Source organism: Cupressus sempervirens, chromosome 11, assembly GCF_028749045.1.
Source record: "Cupressus sempervirens isolate cs-2001-9-10 chromosome 11, ASM2874904v1, whole genome shotgun sequence".
Lineage (NCBI taxonomy): Eukaryota > Viridiplantae > Streptophyta > Pinopsida > Cupressales > Cupressaceae > Cupressus > Cupressus sempervirens.
The window spans coordinates 675,464,218-675,483,786 of record NC_143128.1 but is presented as its reverse complement, the minus strand read 5'-3'; the positions used below and the strand labels follow the sequence as shown (position 1 = coordinate 675,483,786).

The following is a 19,569-nucleotide window of genomic DNA, read 5'->3' as shown; positions in this document are numbered from 1 at the left end:
ATACATTACTATGTGTCTAAATCAATTCAATTCAAGAAAACAATGAATTGTTCATAATACATTCGATAGTTTATATATGTAAGCCTCATTCCTTTCTTATATCCTAAACTTAGCTCTACAAAGATTGTCGATTTACTTGTTGTACGACACTTGCCACCAATCTATGATAGGTTCACTCAGGGCTTTGGGACCTCATCCCCATCCTGTCTTGGGATTCACTTACCCTTTGTGGATTTACTTTGCCTCTCCCTACACAAAACCAACCTTTCTAAGGGGCTATAGCAAGAGATTAAAGAATAGGGCATATATATATATATATATATATATATATATATATATAGCTCACATATCACCACTCTATATATAACGTAATATACATCCGTATTCATTTAAATTAGATTAAGAAACACTTGCTAATTTATAATACATACTTTACTAGTTCCAATCACTAATCCTAAGACACACGGTATAATGTGACCAAGGCATCGAAATAGTCTACAAGTGGGATCTCTCAAGGTCTGTACCCATGTTGAGACCCTCCCAACATGTGACTGAATTACTCAGCCTCTCCCTTCACAAACTCCCTATTTATATAACATAAATGATATATAATTCTGATTTCATTATTATTAATGTATGTGTGTGTGTGTCTATATATATATATATATATATAAATTCTTATATTTTAAATGTATTAAATCTTCCAGTTATATAATTCATAATATACCCTTGATATATAATTTTATATAATATGCACATAGAATTAATTCCAAGTTTTTTTATTAAGTATATAATTAGTATATAGATATCTCTCTTAACATGTATTAACTGCTTCCAATATATGTATCTTTATTTACTAAATTAATATATTAATTATAATCCGCTTTTCCATTCATATACCTCTTATGAAAGTTATTAATATATATTCTTCTTTTATTCCATGCCTTTGGGAATAATTTCAATCCCTGTGAAATATCCCTCCTATTGAATGGTTGCATCTTATTGGGAAAAGACATAACCTTTTGTTAATAATTAATTACTCTTTCTATATTTTCTACTCTCTCTCTTGACGTATATACTTTATCCTTTTCTATTTTCCCTTCCAATTTGAATTTTATTCTCCCTTTGATATCCCGTGTTCAAGGGAGTCACATCTTTTCATTTCATGTCCCTTAACCATTCATGAAGTTAATTATATTTCATCTTAATTATTTTATATTTCAATTTTGATTTTTTTCCATTGATTATAATTTGTAAATTTACATTGTATCACCGCTTAACTATGATAAATCAAAGTTCAGTACTATATTACCTGGTTACACATGCCAATAGGAGAGATAAAATGTTCAAAATACAAACTGATTGCATAGCATATAAATAAAAACTAGAGAATATATCAGAACCATTGTTACAAGAAGAACTATCCTTTCTTTGTAGAATCAGTTATGCCAACTATAGGAGCATCAATATCCTTGCTTTAGTGTCATCAAGACCTATTACAAGAACATCAGTGGGATCAACACTCAGAGAAACAAAGGGTCCTACTGTGGGAGCATTGTTAGGGGCTTCTATGAGAGGAACCATCAAGCTTTGTCTTTCATTGTGCATGTTCTCCCTGATCTGTTGAAGGAACTCTCTCAAGGTAATATCAAACTCATCTCTAGCTTCCCGACCTTAGTAGTTGAAAACCATATGCCACCTAAGAATATCAATTTTCCACAATCCATAATGGTTATCAGTAATATATACACAGTCTCGATTGTGTAACTTTTTTTAATCAACGCTTCAGATCACACTTTGCGATCCATGATCAGGATAAAGAAAGTCCAAGAAGTTGTAAAATGAGCAACTGCAAATCTTACTCGCTAAAAAGAGCAAGACAGGAAGAGAAGAGAGGGATGGGAGCGAGGACAAGAAAAGACAAGAGAGAGAGGGTCAACAACCAACAACGGAAGGGAAGGAAGTCAAAGGGGAGGAACCACAAGATAAACTAAAACAAATAAGAACAAAATTAAACCAAGGAGGATAAAAGAAAATAACTGAATATATAAGAATATATCTATGCATAGATTAAATACGTCAGTTAAATACATATATTAATATTTATATTTAAACAACCAAAGATAAAAAGAAAGAGACAAAATTAAACGCAAAACACAATGAACCCAACAAGAAAGAGGCCAAAAATAGAAAAACCGTGCACTCTAGAATTTAAAAATAAAAAGCAAAATAAATAAATAAATAACAAAAGAAGTGACTAAAAAGAAAAAGAAACAAAATACAACAAAGCAAGTGTATGTATATTGAAGAACTAAATAGAGCAACAAAATTAAAAAAATGAATCACAACTAACAACAAAAGAAAAGATTAATTAAAAGGATTTTAAGGAAGGCGAAAATGGGCACTAACATAAATAACAAAAGAGCAAACCATGAGCTACGATACACACACACAGACACAGACACGCACATGCACACATACACACACACCCATGCCTAAAACAAACTTAACAAAATTTAAGATGAAAAAACTACAAAATATAAACAAGAGAAAAAATAAAAGACCTACTCACAACACAAGAAGCAGAAATATAAAGCAAGAGAAAGAAAGAAAAACTAAATAATGATTAACAAGGACCAAGGCTAACAACCACAAAGAAGAGCATACACATAAATAAATAAATAAATATATATATATATATATATATATATATATATATATATATTTTTTTTTTTTGAGAGAGAGAGAGAGAGAGAGAGTCAAGTGACAAACTAACCAATAAAATAACAAGAAAGGGCAAGAGCAACCTACCAATAAAAGAAGGGAAAGAACGAGAGGAGAACACAAAAGAAGGAGAAAGGGGGACGCTAGACTCTGAGACCGAGGAGGGAAACAAAAGGAACCAACTCCTGAGCTCAAGGAATGACCTAAATGGCAAAATAGGGAAAGGCAAAGTGAGGATCACCATAGCTAGGGGGAGGGGAAAGACACGCACTAGGCACCAAGGCTGGAACTTCTAAGGAAAGATAACTAGGGTTGTTACAAACTCAACATCCACCTTTCATCACTATTGAGATTGGAAGGATGATTGCTAATTTGAGTGGCTTCTTTGGACCAAGATGACACCTACTTATTTACCTCTATTTTCCATCATGCATCAACTTCACAAACTTTTCCTTCTTCAACCTAAGTGTCATTGTCACTTCCAAAGAAATGTTATGATAAATGAGTCTCTGTAACAACTCATTAAGGTTCCTAGCCTTTCCATTGAAGATATCATCATTCTTAAGCTTCAAGATATGCCAAAGCATATAAATAGAAAGAACAAACCAAAAAGAGCTATTAGATTTATATTACTCAAGATTGATCTAGATACCACATGATTTAATGTGAAGTGGCCTTCAAGGTTAGGCCAAATAAATTCCATGCCTCTCTTTCTAAGAAACAGTCAAAGGAAACAAGGAATATTGATCCATAATTTTTACAAACAGAGGAAATGTTTGGTTCACCACTGGGCTTCTTGAATGGTAATCTATGCCGGAAGAGGCACCCTATAAAGAAGGTTATCTGGGGTTCAATGGGCTGGTGCCAAAGGTTCAAGCGGTGTTTGCTGCAGGTAGGTTGATCAAGGTTTATATTCCATTTGGTGTTGAGATGTTTGGTGATGTCAAATTTATTTGTGAAGAGATTATAAATGTATTTGGCTTTGACCAAAGATAAAGGTGGTTATTCAAATAAGAGTCATTTCTAGGATTTAGCTTGCGAAGAGGCAGCCTTTTTATTGTTGCTTCCGATGCGAACATTCCAAGGCTTACTGTAAAGACCCTTTGCCAGCTATAACTTTATAACACCAATTTCTTTAATATTTAATGGTTAAACATTCTATCAAACACTTGTATAGCAGCCTCATGACCACTGTTAATGTCATAGCTAGACGTGAACTGTCATGTCACCATAGTCCAGCCAAATACTGAAATGATATCTATAATTCAACTTGATAAATATCAACTTATAATTTATTATTCAAATCCCTGGAGTTGCAGACTTACACTCAACAAGGATAATGATGAAAACTGTAATTATGCTATCCGATAGTAACAATACAATTCTGGCATACACTTATTGGCAAACCATGTGCAAGATATAGAAGAACCTGATTTGATAATGTCAATGATTGGCCATAATATCAGAGTCACAATCTAGATTGAAGTTAGCTTTACCCTTCTATCAATTCACAGCCTCTAGATGGAAATGACTTGCAATGTGCATGTAATCATGACTCTGCAAACCTGATCTGCAACCTTAAACAACTAACCGCAGGGCTGAATAACTGAATGGCAACTCAATTATTGAATGTTGGGTGGAGCTGGGCAGTAATAATCCCACAAAGTGCAGCACTAAACCCAAACTCAGCTCCCCAAGTCCTCACGTCAACGCCAAAAACAAATCGCAGGTGGTTAAGCATGAGCACAATGCCTCTTGGTTACCACGTGGAGCTTAGAAATTGCTATAACGATTTTGGAAAATGCCAAATGCTGCACACATGATGAATGGTTGCTTGCAAGAAATCCACACGAGCCTTATATGAATTGCAGGTATGCTGGGAATTCACAAACTCCTTCACAAATCAGTCACATCTCAAAGAAGCCAATCTTCAAAGATACAGGATGGATAGTAGGAGATATGCAATGCTATAACAACACAATTTGCTAATGCAATTCCCAAAATTCTTAGAAACTCCTTAAAACACTCGGTGATGAGAGCCAATTATAACCTATTTAATGCTCTATTTTAATCTATCTTACGCACTTTCCTACTTACTTCTCTATTCCATTTCTATCCTATTTCATTCCATTTTACCATTATAATATTGCATATGGTTTAATATAAATTAGTAGTATTTAATATTGTTTTGGGATCAAAATATGGAAATTTCATTATTGATTGCTTATACTAATCTTTATTATCATAGTATGTTCATGTGTAAGTAGATCTTCCTGTCGCCTCCTTGATAATATCTTCATGTCACATTTGAGACATCAATATTGTGAATAATGTTGGCTTACAACTTATTTGAATGTCATTATTTAAAAACATTATTGTGGCTTTCATGGTGGCTTTACCTCTTCCAAATGAACCGTGTTGGAATGCATATTTATCAACTGGAAAAAAGCTGTCCTCTCCATCGCAGATTTCATACATTGAGAGAACATCCACAATGAATTACATGCCAGCAAATGGAAACAAACGTGGCCAACCATGAACCTGTTTTGATGCCACGAATAGTAAAGAAATATCTCTCAGCTGAATTTGTATGCGGACACCATAGAATTCAATCAAGCATTGTTGCTAAGGAGATGAGATAGTCTCATGTGAAAGTCAGAACCACTAAACTCAAAACGATTTCAAATATTGTTTGCAAACCACATTGGCTGATGATAATACTATTGCTGCAAATAACAAATGTCGGCTATTCTTAGCACAAAACTATAAGATTGTATTCAATTTCTGGTGTATTGTTATACCAGCTATTATTTGAATGGTCAATATCATGGAAATAGTTGCATAATTGTTTCAGCTGCATATATATAAGCAGCATAACACAAGTTGAAATGTATCATTGTTCCCTCTTTGTTAAGTTTGAGGAATAAAGTAATAGTTCTTCTGATCAACCTTACGTAGAAACAACGTTTCTTCTACCCACCGTGCAAACCAGGAGTAAGGGCCCGCTCCTTGGTAAAACATGGTGAAGTATTTCCTTAGCATGTTATTCTATTCTGTACAAGTTTATATTTCTTACTTAGACTGTCATTATAGTATATTTTCATGTTTATATCAGCTAGTGAATTTTTAATCAGTCATCTAGTATTTAGAATATAATATAGAAATGTTTTCATTACTGTACATTAGTGCTGTAATTTTTTGTATCAAGAATACAGTTTTGTTTCTAATGTTTTTGTAGCTGCAATCGTTCTGATCTCCTGTAGATTTAGTTTTGAGTGTTTTAGCTGCATTCATAATCACTCAAATCACAATTATCATCCCTTAATGGCATATTGCTCAGACACCTTTTGCAAGCTTACGCTCTCGGATCGATAGGTATAGACCAGCCAAATTCCATCATAAATCGTTAATTCTTTTATTATTCTTTGCACTAGTGTTGGCCTATCAGTCGGATAATCAATAAGAAATAGATTATCTAATGTAGTAATTAGGATTATTCTCCTTAGCTACAAGAATACAGTAGGAGAGTGTTGGCCAATTGTATACTTAAGCACAATTGCCAAGAACTTCTTAGATGAGACCCTTATACTTCAGCAAGGGCTCACAATTTCAGAACACAGGAAAAAGCCATGAAGGCACAAAATCAAATATATAATCAAGCGCGCTTTTCCTGATGAAATGAGCTCTCATTTATAAGCTCTAATTGACAGAAGTTTCCATAAAACTCCACTTCAAAAATCGTGGAAGTTTTCCAAAAGAACTCAACACTAGAAACTTTCCAACTTGCTTTTTATAATATCACTTAAAGTCATTATTATAATAATATAAATATTATTATAATAAAGGAACTCCATGAATAATAAATAAATACGAGCTCATGCAATTATTAGCTTGATCAACTGAAGGTGTCAACCACTGCAAAGCCACCCACTTCACTGCCAAGAATAGCAACTACTAAAAATAGTAAATCCATAACCGAGACCCCCAAAACGCCTTGTCAGCCCACAAGGTTTGTTGTGGTGAACTAACTTGGCCAACTGTAAGAACTTGCTAAAAATGGGGACATTACAATCCTCCCTCCCTAGGAGTGCTTGTGCCCAAGCAATCTTGGAGCAAAATGAACACATAATCCACCTGGATCTGAAAGGTAAAATTGTGTACCATCATTTCTGTGTACAAGCAACTCCTGTAGCACCAACACCCAAATAATGGACATCAACAACAAAATCGTCTGAAAACTGATCCGAGGTGTTGATGAAGGCAACAACCCATTGGAACTCAACGCAACTGAAATACCAACTCTGTCCACACCTGAGTTCTCATCAAACTAATAATGACACCCAACTGCATTGTGGAGATGGTAACAATCACAAGTACTTGAATTGCTAATAGCAATTCCAACCTTTGCCAAAATGTCCGGGGTGTGTAGATACTGCAAGCAATTGTGAATCCCATCTGCAAAAAATGGTGCTAACCCATCCCATAATGGCTGGTATGAAACTGGAGCCAACCCACACCAACGTTAAACCAAGTCCTCTATTTGTGGTTCAATAGAAAAATGATGAGCACTCCTCATAGTGTAATGCCGATAAAAACTCCCAATCTTTGTCAAGGGCTCATCATCATCAAATTGGGAATCAGAAGATGACTCTTATCTCTAACTTCAAACTATTGGTCAGGTAGGATCCTGGGCAACCCTCTTAGCAAACCCAACCTCAAAATTCTTGTGGGGAAGCATAGTAGACAGAGTCTCTATAATACTTCCCACCAATATTTGAATAGCATAAGAGCCTCAGATGAGAGTACACTCAGACACTCTGTATGAATCCTCCTTCACATCTGAACTCTCCAATAGATACTCCATGAAGGACTCTATGTAGTAGAAATTATATGTGGAAGCAACCACCTACTCCCTTGCGACCCACAGCTAATCTCTTTGAAAATATGGCATTTGCCAACAGTCCAATGCTATCAACTGTATGAGATGAAGAAATAGATTCGCTTCCAGCAGAAGGAAGCAAATCAGCATGAGAGCCCAACTCCCTTGATACTCTCATCTCTACTGCAATTAGACACTTGACCAACAAACGATGACGAATTTGGCACCAACACCCTGCCAATGTTTGGCTTAGCCCGGGCCCAAGAGATCTCCACAACCTCATCAACAACATTTACCATCCAAACATTGCCTTCATGGGCTTCCACAACACGACAATGCACAAGCAATTGCCTCCTGACAAGAGGACGCCCATTAACATCCACTGGTGCATTAGATTTCACTAGGGTGGATTTACGCTTCCTCAAGACTCAATCACCTAACGAAACTTGAGCACGATCAATCAATTGCACAAAGGCTAGTAATTTACACCATCCCAATCGAGCCATTGGAAGGTGTACTACCGCTGGTGCATCGAAAGACCAGACCAAAAGGGGCTACAATTCCCCAATCCCTCCATTGATCAAATGCCACGACCGAACACCCATGTGAAGACCGATGCCCAATTTTGCACATTGGACAATATCCTCAAAACCACCACCCCATTTCAGTTCCAACCTATCCCTCACAATATACCGCACTTCTAGCTTCGAATCAACGACCATGAGTCCCAAAGCGAGGAAAAGGGAAGAGATATCTAAGTTTCAATGGGGTCGCCAATCCTTCACCAAGAAATCCTCCCCGGAAATCAGCTTCATGCATCCCAAAATTTGTCACGATCAAATTTGAAGACATTTGGTAGGCGAGTAGCCGAGATTGCTCCATCAAAAGAGGGCTTTTGGTCATTAGTGGATAGGGAGAAGTTCGCCTCCATCTTGCTAGAAAAGAGAAAAAATGATAAACTGCTGAAAAAAAGGGCTTTCTTTGGATTACTGAAGTGAAAGTAAGGAAAGCTTTTATCATCATTCAAAGTCTCGAGAAGGATCATCACCCAAGGTGTGAAGTAGTGATTGCACTTCATTCTCGCTGATGCTCACATGAGTCTCTGGGACATTTCAATAAAAATCTTCGTACTCCACTATCTCTAGTTTCGTATGGAAAGATGATGATGTCATAAGTCCCACACTTCAACGTAGGGTACGGGTGTCAAGCTTTCCAATCCTCAGTATGAGGGGATTAAAATCCATTCCCAGCACTCATCCTCCACACCTACTAATAATTAAACTGGCCATTGCAAGATGGATAGTTTCTTGATGTAGCAATGATTGTGATGCACTTATCAGTAATCCAAATCTGATAATTGGATTTGGTGAACATCTTCCCAAACATCAAAGTTCTCATAAAAAAAAGCTGCCACCCCCACATTTGAGAGTTTGTCTGTAAGGACATTTGCTTCTCTGAGCACATGGGAAACTTTTAAATTCGTCCACGTCTTCTAGGATGGTTCAAATTTGTTGAATGTGCTTGTCAAGATACCAAGCATCTAAGCTGCCTCTAGCAATTCCATTGACCACAATCTGCAAATCTCCCTCTAGGTGTAGCTTTTTGATCCCAAGTTTCACACCAAGCAAAGCAGCTTCAACAGCAGCCAGGCATTCCACCTGATTATTTGCATGATCCTTCGCCCTTTTGTCCCCTAATGCCAGAATGTTTCCTGCATCATTTCTAGCTACAACACCGATCCTAGAGGGGCCCAGATTTCCTTTTGAGGCTCTGTTGAAATTTATCTTAACCCATCATGAGTCTGGCAGTGTCCAAGAAACTCTTGGGGGGACATGCAAGAGAATGAGCTCTCAGAAGCCCATTAACTGGCCCAATATAATAATACTATTAACAATGCATAAATATAGTAATTAAACCCAAAAAATATATATTAGACTAAATATGAAACTCATAATATATAAATATATTAGACTAAGAGTTAACCTCATTTAAGTATACTTCATTATATTATCATGAAATTGCTATATCAATAGCGACTTAATAGAAAGTTGCGACCTTTTCTACACCTACGACATATAAAGGTGTTTGTTAAAATTGATGATCAGATTTAGCAGAGTATATTTTATTTCTATTTGTATATATCATTGATACTATTTATCAATATATATATATATATATATATATATATAATATAGAACTTAATATTATCAGAGAGTAAGTCTGATTGCAGACTGTTTTATATGATATATGTGTTTTTCATAGCAGAAGATAAAACCACTTGAAGACTTGTGTGTATTTTGTGTTTGCTGTGTGTTTATCTTCCAGTCTGCCGTCCTTATTAATATAAGTCCTTGGGGACATGCCCATGGGGGGCATGACTCCCCGTAAAGTGATGTCCTTTGTGGACATGACTTCACATGGACATGACTCCAGGACTGCTTTCGACAGCCTTTCAAAATTTAATGGGGCCTGAAACCAATATGCCGATCAAACACAATTTGTGTAATTTGCAATTGTTCGGTTTTCATAAGTGACTCAATTTAATATGATATATATATAAATTTAGACAATCTCATTTATTATAAATTCATATTAACTTCTTCAGCAAAAGTATAATTTGCAAATTTTTCAAATTTATATGAAGTCACTTATGCATATAATCATTCTTCTATTTTGTATATACACATATTGTAGAACACAATCACTACTGAGAGAAAGGGGTGGGGGGCTGAATTAGTAGCGTATATAATCTAAGCCAATTTAAACTTCAACGTTCCTTTGATGTCTAGTCTGATTTTCCTTAATATAAAACAGTAGCAAAGTAAATGAAAGCAATGCAAAGAATAATGCATAAGATGTAACGTGGAAACCCAACTTGGGAAAAACCACCAACTTCAAGGCTGCTAGGATCTACTGTCCTAATCCAGCCAACTGAATGAGCTTCTCTTACAATTTTCAGGGCTTCAACCGGTAGGAACAACAATCCCTATAACAGAGCAACAACTCTGTCCATTTCTGAGCTGCAACTCCCTTAATCTGAACAATAATTCAGATTACAATAAATCTTCTGTATAATCAATACAAGTCTGAGAGTATGTTTATTTTGTATAATCCTTTACAGACATGGTTATATACTGATCAACATTCTGTCTTGTACAATATCAGCCTGAATCAATTATGATTTTCAATCCTGGTTTTAATCTGAGGTAAAATTATAGAGTTGATTATTTTGACTATTTTGATTTTCAATGCTGTGGTATCCTTCAAAATACATCTGACTGTTGACAAATCTTATCAGAACTGCTGTAGATCAAATTTCAGAATAATCTCTTTCGATCAGAATAAAATGAAGACTCTGTAACTATAAACTGATTGTCTGAATATGCAAATCCAACACTAGAAGAAATTTTCTGTAAGCAAGCAACAGGACACCAATACCTTTAAGATAAACCTGATATGTCTTCAAATAACTGAGTTCAACATCATATGTAATTTTGCAATGTTCCAGTGCTTTTATAAACTATCTCCTGCACACTTCTACAATTCTTCATATCTTCCTTTATGCTTTGTTTTCATGATTCTTTTGTGATTCCAAGGTGATGCTGTGAAGTCTCAAGAGAATTTTAAAATTTTTTCTAGAGCCGATGTTGGATATAAGTCAATAGAATGGGATTTGGAATATATGCACTCTGTTGTGTATTTGAAGAGTCAAATTTCGTTTGGAACAAGTTACATCTTGATTCTTTTCGGGGGCTACTGTTGTATTTGTGAGCATCTTATATCTTAAAAGTGCACCATTTTGTATCTGTTGAAAATTGACAGACAAGATTAGTAAGTCGTTAAAGCTTGTATATGTATATCAATACTTATGTTTGTAGGTATTTAATTCAATCATGTGTTGTTCAACCAATGTCTAGACTACTGATTTGTAACAAACCCTTCTTGGTATGGAAGGTTGCTGGTAGAATCCTTCACAAAGTATGGCGTTATAAATGAAGCATTAAGACATTTTCGTGCACTCAAGTGTTATCAGGGAGCAATGAAAATTCTTCACAATGATGGGAAGCATGGAGACCCACTTTCTTTGTATCTTCGAGCAGTATGTCTTGAAGGTAAGTTATAAAAATTAAGGTTGGTAATTAGAAGGTAAATTTAGGAGGACATTTTGAAATCTCTAAAGACTAGTGCATGGTGAGAAATTAGATGTAGACATAATTGAAGTCTCTTGAAATAGTTAAGTGCTTGATTTAATGTTTGTATCTTATGTAGACATGTATATAATTGGAAAAGCAATTGAAATTTCACTTTTTTGAATTGATTTTCAAGCTATGTACTGTCTTAATAGGAGGTAAATCTAGATGTTTTCCATCTGAAATTCAAATTGTCTACTAAAGCATCTTGTTGTTGAGAATTCTGGTAGGTTTTAGAAAGCTTCCTTTATAATTTCTGGCTCATTTTCTTGTTAGCTACTTGCTAGAATATTCTACAGTGCTTTAATTTATTGACAGAAGTCTTAAGTGTAAACAAGGAACCAATATTTTCATTTAATTGGAAACAAGCTTCAATGTAAATTAGATGCATGAGGATATAAGAGTAAAGCTCTTTTTCTAATGGATATGGTTTACCGAACAATGAGATCATATATAGATTGTGTCTATACTAGTTGCAATGTTAGTGAACACACAGTTGAAATCCTTGAACTTAGCAAATATGCTGGCAGGTCTAAAATATGATATGGACTTGGGACTCAGCAAAGTGTTGGTGAAATTTTCTGAACATTAAAATCCAAATTGATTTGCCATATATTCTTAAAAGCATGCATGAAACTTAATTTAGAGCACCTATAAATTTTTCTTTATTGATTTATAGATCAAAAAACAAGTTGAATGCATATCCGCATGACATGATCATGACATGCAAATCTGTATTTTACATTTTCATCTCCAACTAAGGCTTCTCAGAGGATGTGTGGGTGCCTTGAACTGGATTATAATGATTCCAATACGATCCTTAGGCACATCATTATCATCCAAGAAGCCCCTATTGATGCGTTGCCTTGTACCTCTGCTTGTGCCACTATTCTACTGCCTATTCTTCAATGTCCTCAATATTTATGTTCTCATTTGTTGAGAACATAGGCTCGATGTCCTCAGTGATAAAATTTGAATCGATTCACAATGTCTTACAATCAGTTGACATGACTTGAAAAACTGAGCAAATTTTTATCCAAATGCTTAAAAATAATGAAATAGAATATGCAAAAATTTAAAATGGTAATTGATTGTTTTATTCAATAAAGCAGAGGAATACTCCTAATATAGAGGATTATAAAAGATCTTTCCATGACAAAATTGACTGAGAACTGAAGACATACAGGGAAGCTATTAAAAGTTAAAATTGACTGACTGACTTACATAATAGAAAGTTCCTAACCAAACTACTTATATAACCTTTAAAGGCTAAATATTACAATATTACTTTAAGACTCCCTTAATGGTTATTTTACTACTAACCATGTTAAAGATTGATAAATGCTGGTCTTTTGGCCGTGAGTGTATAGAAGGCTGACTCATCTGAATGCTTTTCGAGGCGAACCTGCTTTTGAAACCCTCCCTGTTGGATTTTTGATCTGTCAACCACTTCTTGCAGAAGTTGTTGACCTGACCAATTTTACCACAATTGTGATATGTGATAGGTTTCAAATTCTTTTTAGGTTCATGTTCGCTTTGGCGTTTCTTTGACCTTATGTAACACCTAGAGCAATGATGTGAATTCCTGATGTAACACCTCTTGGAAAAGATTGAAGAGTACACCTTTTTGAGATGAATGACGTCCACTGCTGCTCCAGGATAGGTCCATGAGTTGAAACTACTCCAACCGACCATGCTTCTTTGGCATCTTCTACAATAGTATCTTCATGTTCAAGTACATGTGGAACGTCTAGCTTTCCGTTAACAACCTACCAAACAAGATGTTGGATTGGAGATCCCATTGATTGAACAATTTTTGGATTCTTCTTGCCAACTGCAACTTGCTTGACTGGTTCATCAATCACTAGCACCTTAGGATGATCGAGAAAACCTTGCTCATGTGATTTGACTAATGACATGACTGCACTACCTGCCTCAACATACTGCTCACAAAGTTCTGACTTGGGAAAGTCTTTATTATTTAAGGAAATTCTGACAAATCTTGATTGAAATATGTTACTTGTAATTGCATTTAGAGAATGTAGTTTTCTTCTTTCATGCAAATGCAAAAATTATTGGGTGTATATTTTGCAATCAACAGTTTGTTCAAATTCAATTGCAAAATAAGTAGACCAGTCACAATGTATGAGACAAAGTCTCTCCTACCGTGAAGGGAAGCTCCCGCTTCTCACCATCCCTTGGATCAACTCAAGGTAAGCAAGAAGTTGAGAGATTCTATAAGGGATGTTACTAATATTCTTTTCTCTTATCTTTTAGGAAAGAATCCACTAACTCTTAGAGCGAGTAATGGGCAAGATTAAATCTCTAAATACACTTCTATCTAATAATTGAAAACGGTGATACCAATAAACCAACGCCAACTGAAAGGCTGATTGAAAGCATACCGGTTTGGCTCTCAATTGAATGCTTTTACTCCTAGAGAAAAATCACACTATCCAAATGCAATGACATGTTTTATTTTTGCCTTCAAGTGCAAATCACACTCTCTAGGTGTGTTTGCATGTTTTAGAATATGTTTTGACTTTCATGCATTTGGATTGGACAAACCAAAATCATACTTTAGAGATGCATTTACATATAAGAGGTAAATCGCACTCTCTGGATGCATTTGCATGTAACATATTTCAAAATAAATAAATTATTGAGTTGCATAGCTTAATTTTCTATGTAGCACATGTCTAATTGATTATTGAGCAAATATCACTTAAAAGCTTCAAATAGAATATTTATGCTATATAGTTTACATATTATGTGTAATATTCAATTAAAAGTAACATTTTACTTAGATGTTTTAAATAAAACATTAAAGTAAATCTCAACGTTAAATTAAACTATACAGTGCACTATAGTCTCTTAACTGGAAAATCAAAAAACAACTCAACATCAAAATATAACGTAATGTGCACTATAATGACTTAGTGATTAATTTAAGTCATAAAGTAAGTTAATAACATAAAGTGAATTTAAGTTATATTTTTCAAAATGTGCAAGTCAACATTAGAATATAATGACCATTTCTTGAATATGCAGTTGAGCTTGGAGAGTCCACTTTTTGGGCACTCAAATAGTCATATCTTTTGACTAAGAAGTCAGATTAAGCCCTAAAATATACTTGAATCGAAGGGAAAACCACAAGCAAGAAATTAAAGGACACAAAAAACTAACACCAACTAAGCAAGCACTCAAAAACGTAAAAAGAGACGTTGAAGGCCTAAAAATCAAGCATAGGCTAACAAAATGAAAAAACAAAAAGGACTTGACAAAAGCCTTTAGTAAAAGGATTTACTATGTGAATTGGGAACAATTGGTTGATCGGAGTTGGCCAATTAAATAGTGAATTATCTTAGAAAGATCTAAAACTTAGTTGGAAAAGTTTTCTACTATTACCTCCATTTTATGGTGACAAAATGTGAGACAACAAAATGGCTTTGGCTGGGGAATGTCACTAGTTTTCCCTTTGAAACAATGAGTGTCATAGAATCCAATTCTCTACGTGCATTTTTCTTTTCCATTGGGCTATAGAGTTAGGTGGCCAAAAACAAAAAGAATCTGATAGTACTATTGCAAAGCAAACCCAATTAAAATAAATAAACTTGTTCAAGCACAAAGAAAAACCTACCTAATTAAAACTAGCCAAAAAATGCAAATTTTAAGATGAAATCATTTACGGGTTAAACAAAATAGCTACCTTTTTTCAGCATCTTGCGGTACCTTGCATGTTCACAAGCAACTTCATGTAGATCGATCACAAACAATTGGAGCAATGATGTTAATGCCTGAAGAGATGGAAGAATACACCTTTTTGAGATAAATCATGTGTCTTGTTGCTCCAAGTCCATGAATTGAAACTGCTCCTTCAGAATTGAACATGCTTCTTTTTCAATAGTATTTTCATGTTCATGTACATGTGAAATGTCTAGCTTTCCATTAGCTTCCAACCCTACAAGATGTTGGATTGGACACTCCTTGATTGAACAAATTTTGCATTCTTCTTGCCAACTGCAACTTGTGTGATTGGTTTTGAAAGATCCCTGATGGATCTCTTCTGCTGATCTGCTGTAATTTTATATTGTAAAATTTATTTTCCCTGTTTATTAAATTTTTTTTGTAGAGCTAGAAAGAAGTTGCAAAAGGGTTCGATTGTTTTATATTTTTGATGATTTTTCAATAAGTAATAATAGAAGTACAATAACATAAACCAGTACTGAGAATGTATTCCAAATACATTTAAAGCAAAGTCGCTTCAAGCATATTTTTTTTGAATATATGCCTAATATGTAACCAGATGAAGATTTACAATAATATTCAAATGATTACAACTAAGAATAAAGCCAACATGAAGGCGTGAAGGTGAAACATGAGCCCAGAAGGAAGCTACAACTAGAATCCAGCACTCTAATGTTGTACGTGAAAAAGTAGATGGCTGCCAGGTGCGGCCATACAGCTGCAAAGTGCCCACACGTGGGTAAAATACTCAAACCCCAGCTAAAACTTTGACTCAGTACTACATTCCCCAGAAGAAACAATGCACAACCTCCAAGATTCTTCTGACTGCAAGAATCCATACCACTATTTTGGGGGCTACGTCCCAAATAGGCAAAGCAAGTGTTTTTGGCATCCCAAATGTTGAAAGCTCAACAAGAGCCCAAAACACAAATCCAAGATGTAATATGTCAATAATGCCTTCGAACTTTGCCTTTACCTCCTTATAACCCACCAAACTTAGCTCGGACCCTAAAAGTGTCCCCATGTGGCGTTGGGTTATAAAATAATATATTTCTCATTTTTAAAGTGGTCAAGTATCCAAAAAATGACCTTTTTCCCAATAGAAAGAAATTTGTTCACCGAAATGCTCTGAGTCAAAAGAGAAATATTTAGAAAAGTTCAAGATCTTTCCAATGAGCTACTACACCGAGGGATATTCACCCAGATGAGGCCAAAAAACCCCTTATTACTCCAAGATGGCTATAACTTAGCCTTATGCAAATTATTAAAATGCTAACTTAGGAGAATATTTAAATATATTAAAATATTTCCCAAATAGTGAATTGATAGCCAAAACACCTTGCAAGGTGAAACTGAACTCGTCACCTCCTATGATTGATGCCGGATAATCTGAAATAACTGACAGTCTCATCCCTCAAAATTAGGATACGCCTAAAAAATAGGAATGTCTCCGAATCTCCCGAAATTGAAACCATAGAATGATCTTGTAGAGACTCAAGAATGTAACCCATCTCCACCTCCTAAAATGTAGGAAACTCCTCCTACAATTAAGGAACTGCTCTCAACTGCTCTCCTACTGTCTGAAACTCTAGATTCGAACACTGTGTACCTTGATTGCGTCCCTAAACACCACTGCCAGCCTACAAGACTCTAATGATAGGCCAACTCTATTGTCTTTGATGCCCACTCTAGAAAGGGGACATGACAGGTTCATTAATCGCTAGCAACTTAGGATGTTCCAAAAAACTTTGCTCATGCGATTTCAGTAATGACATGATTGCATTTCTTGCCCCAACATACTGCTCACAAACTTCGGACTTGGGAAAGTCTTTATTATTTATGAGAAACTCCTTTTCAAGCTCTATGGTAGAACATTTATCCAAATTGTACTCAAGTTCATGACCTTGAGACACAAATACATCATTTTCAGCTTTCTTAGAACTTGCTCGCATGTCCCTTTTTATGACATGATTATTTTGAACATTAGAATTTTATATTTTTCCTTCATCTTTTCATGTTTGGCCTTATGAGACTACATGCACCAGAAACGAGAATTGCTAGCTATGTCTTCTTCCTTTTCTTGGAAGAGAATAACAAGACTAGTAGCTTCAAATACATGATGCTTCACTGTTGTCTTTGCTAATAGGTCCTCAATTGAAAGATCCTTTGACGGTGAAACTAACTTTTTTTGATTCCCAACAATAGAAATAGGAGGAATAGTTGGAAGAGGCCACCTTTGTACATCTTCGTAAGGAATGAATATCATGGCTTGAGCTATTTTCTTTTTGAGGGCAAGTAATTCATTTACTAATGTTTGCACTATAGGATCCATCCATGCACTAGAAGAAGATGAATTAGAAGCAATATAACTTCTCCAAAAACAAACCTACTTGCTTTGATTCTTATCTTTCCAACAAGAATAAGATCATCCTAAATTTCAATCGCTAATGTCTGTGCTGCTGCAAGAGTAGCTAGGGCTACTCTCCTTCATAGAAAATCTACTTTATGAATTTGAGTATTGCCAAAGAAACACTTCAAGTTTGTAGTTTAGGTTGAGCAACAACTGTAATTCTTCATGTGAATTTGTTGAAATGAGCAACAAATTCATGCATAGGTATGTGAGATAACTTCTTCAGCTGAGAAAGTTAGGCTAACAATGCATAAGCATCTTCAGGAGGCTTTAACCTTCTTTGATCTTGGCTATGAGAGTAGCCCAATTTGTGATATTACTTGGTGGTAAAAGGTAAAACCAATCAACAACCATACCTTGGAGAGTTTCCACAGACAACCTTACAAACACGTCCTCATATCCAAAAATATGAACACTTTATGCATTGTAGAAACAAATATGTTCATTAGGATGTTGTTCATCACCAAAAAACTTGGGGAAGTTTATCCCCGAGCCATCAGAACGATCATGCAGAGGTGGAGCTAGATTTAACCGTCCAAAAGTATTTCCCCAAGGACCTTGGACCATTTACATGTCCTTGGGAATGCTTGAAACAACTTCAAGAAACAAAATTGCAATGAATATTCACAATGAAAAAGGACATGGGTATGTTTCAAATGAAAGCATGAGGCTCTCAAATGCGCATCATCTCCCCAACAGAGTTGCCAAAAACTATTGGGCAAAAATTTTGCAACCAATAGTTTGTTCAAATTCAATCGCAAAATAGGTAGACTATCCACAACATATGAGACAAAGTCTCTCCTACCTTGAAGGGACGCCTCCCCCTTCTCACCATCCCTTAGATCAACTCACGGTAAGCAAGAAGTTCAGAGATTTTTCAAGAGGCATTACCAATATTCTTAATTCTTATCTTCTAGGAAAGAATCCACTTAACTACGGAGCGAGTAATGGACAAGATTAAATCTCTAACTACACTTCTATTTAATAGTTGGAAACGGTGATATTGATAAACCAATAGCAACTCAAAGGATGATTGAAAGCATACTTCCTAAAATAATGATAACTCCCAAAATAGTTATCCTTTACGTATGTCGTTTGAAATAAGAGCACACCTATTATTTCTCCATGTGACCAAATGCACTTTTCTAAAATAGAAAAGGTCCCTCTCAATCATCACTGAACTTGCCATAAATAGCAAGTGTATGAAACTAAGCCCAAATAAAGCCCAATCGTAGTGAAACAAAGACTAAATTGGAACGTATTGAATTGTGAAGAAGACAAGACCCTCTCATAGCCAAGCCTTTGTCTCAGAAGACCTTCTATCCACAATAAGTAGTCTATGAGGATCACAATAATAGGCTAATCCCTCACACTTTGATGCTAGCAAAAATGGGGACATTACAAAATAGCAATCCAATCACTATTAAGCAAATATAGCCAGGTTCATAGCATATTCTCAATTGTTACATCTAAGAAAGCTATTATGATAACTCACATATTCAAGTTGCCATTACAGATATAGAAAAGATCATATAGTTGCACTAATTGAAAATGCATCCTTAATATTAATTCATTTGGAATACATCTGATTATTCAAACAGCAGCAATCTCATTGATAT

At 35.2% G+C, this 19,569-nt stretch overlaps 1 protein-coding gene across 2 annotated transcripts in view; it reads left to right on the top strand.

Annotated features, from left to right (window-relative positions):
- The window catches only part of PTAC3 (plastid transcriptionally active 3), a 285,319-nt gene that overhangs the window by 162,250 nt on the left and 103,500 nt on the right, over window positions 1-19,569 (top strand). For both annotated transcript variants that reach the window (XM_089808584.1, XM_089808583.1), the window contains exon 7: window positions 11,558-11,715. In XM_089808584.1, coding sequence (XP_089664710.1) covers window positions 11,558-11,715 — 158 coding nt within the window. The remainder of the gene's footprint in view (window positions 1-11,557; window positions 11,716-19,569) is intronic.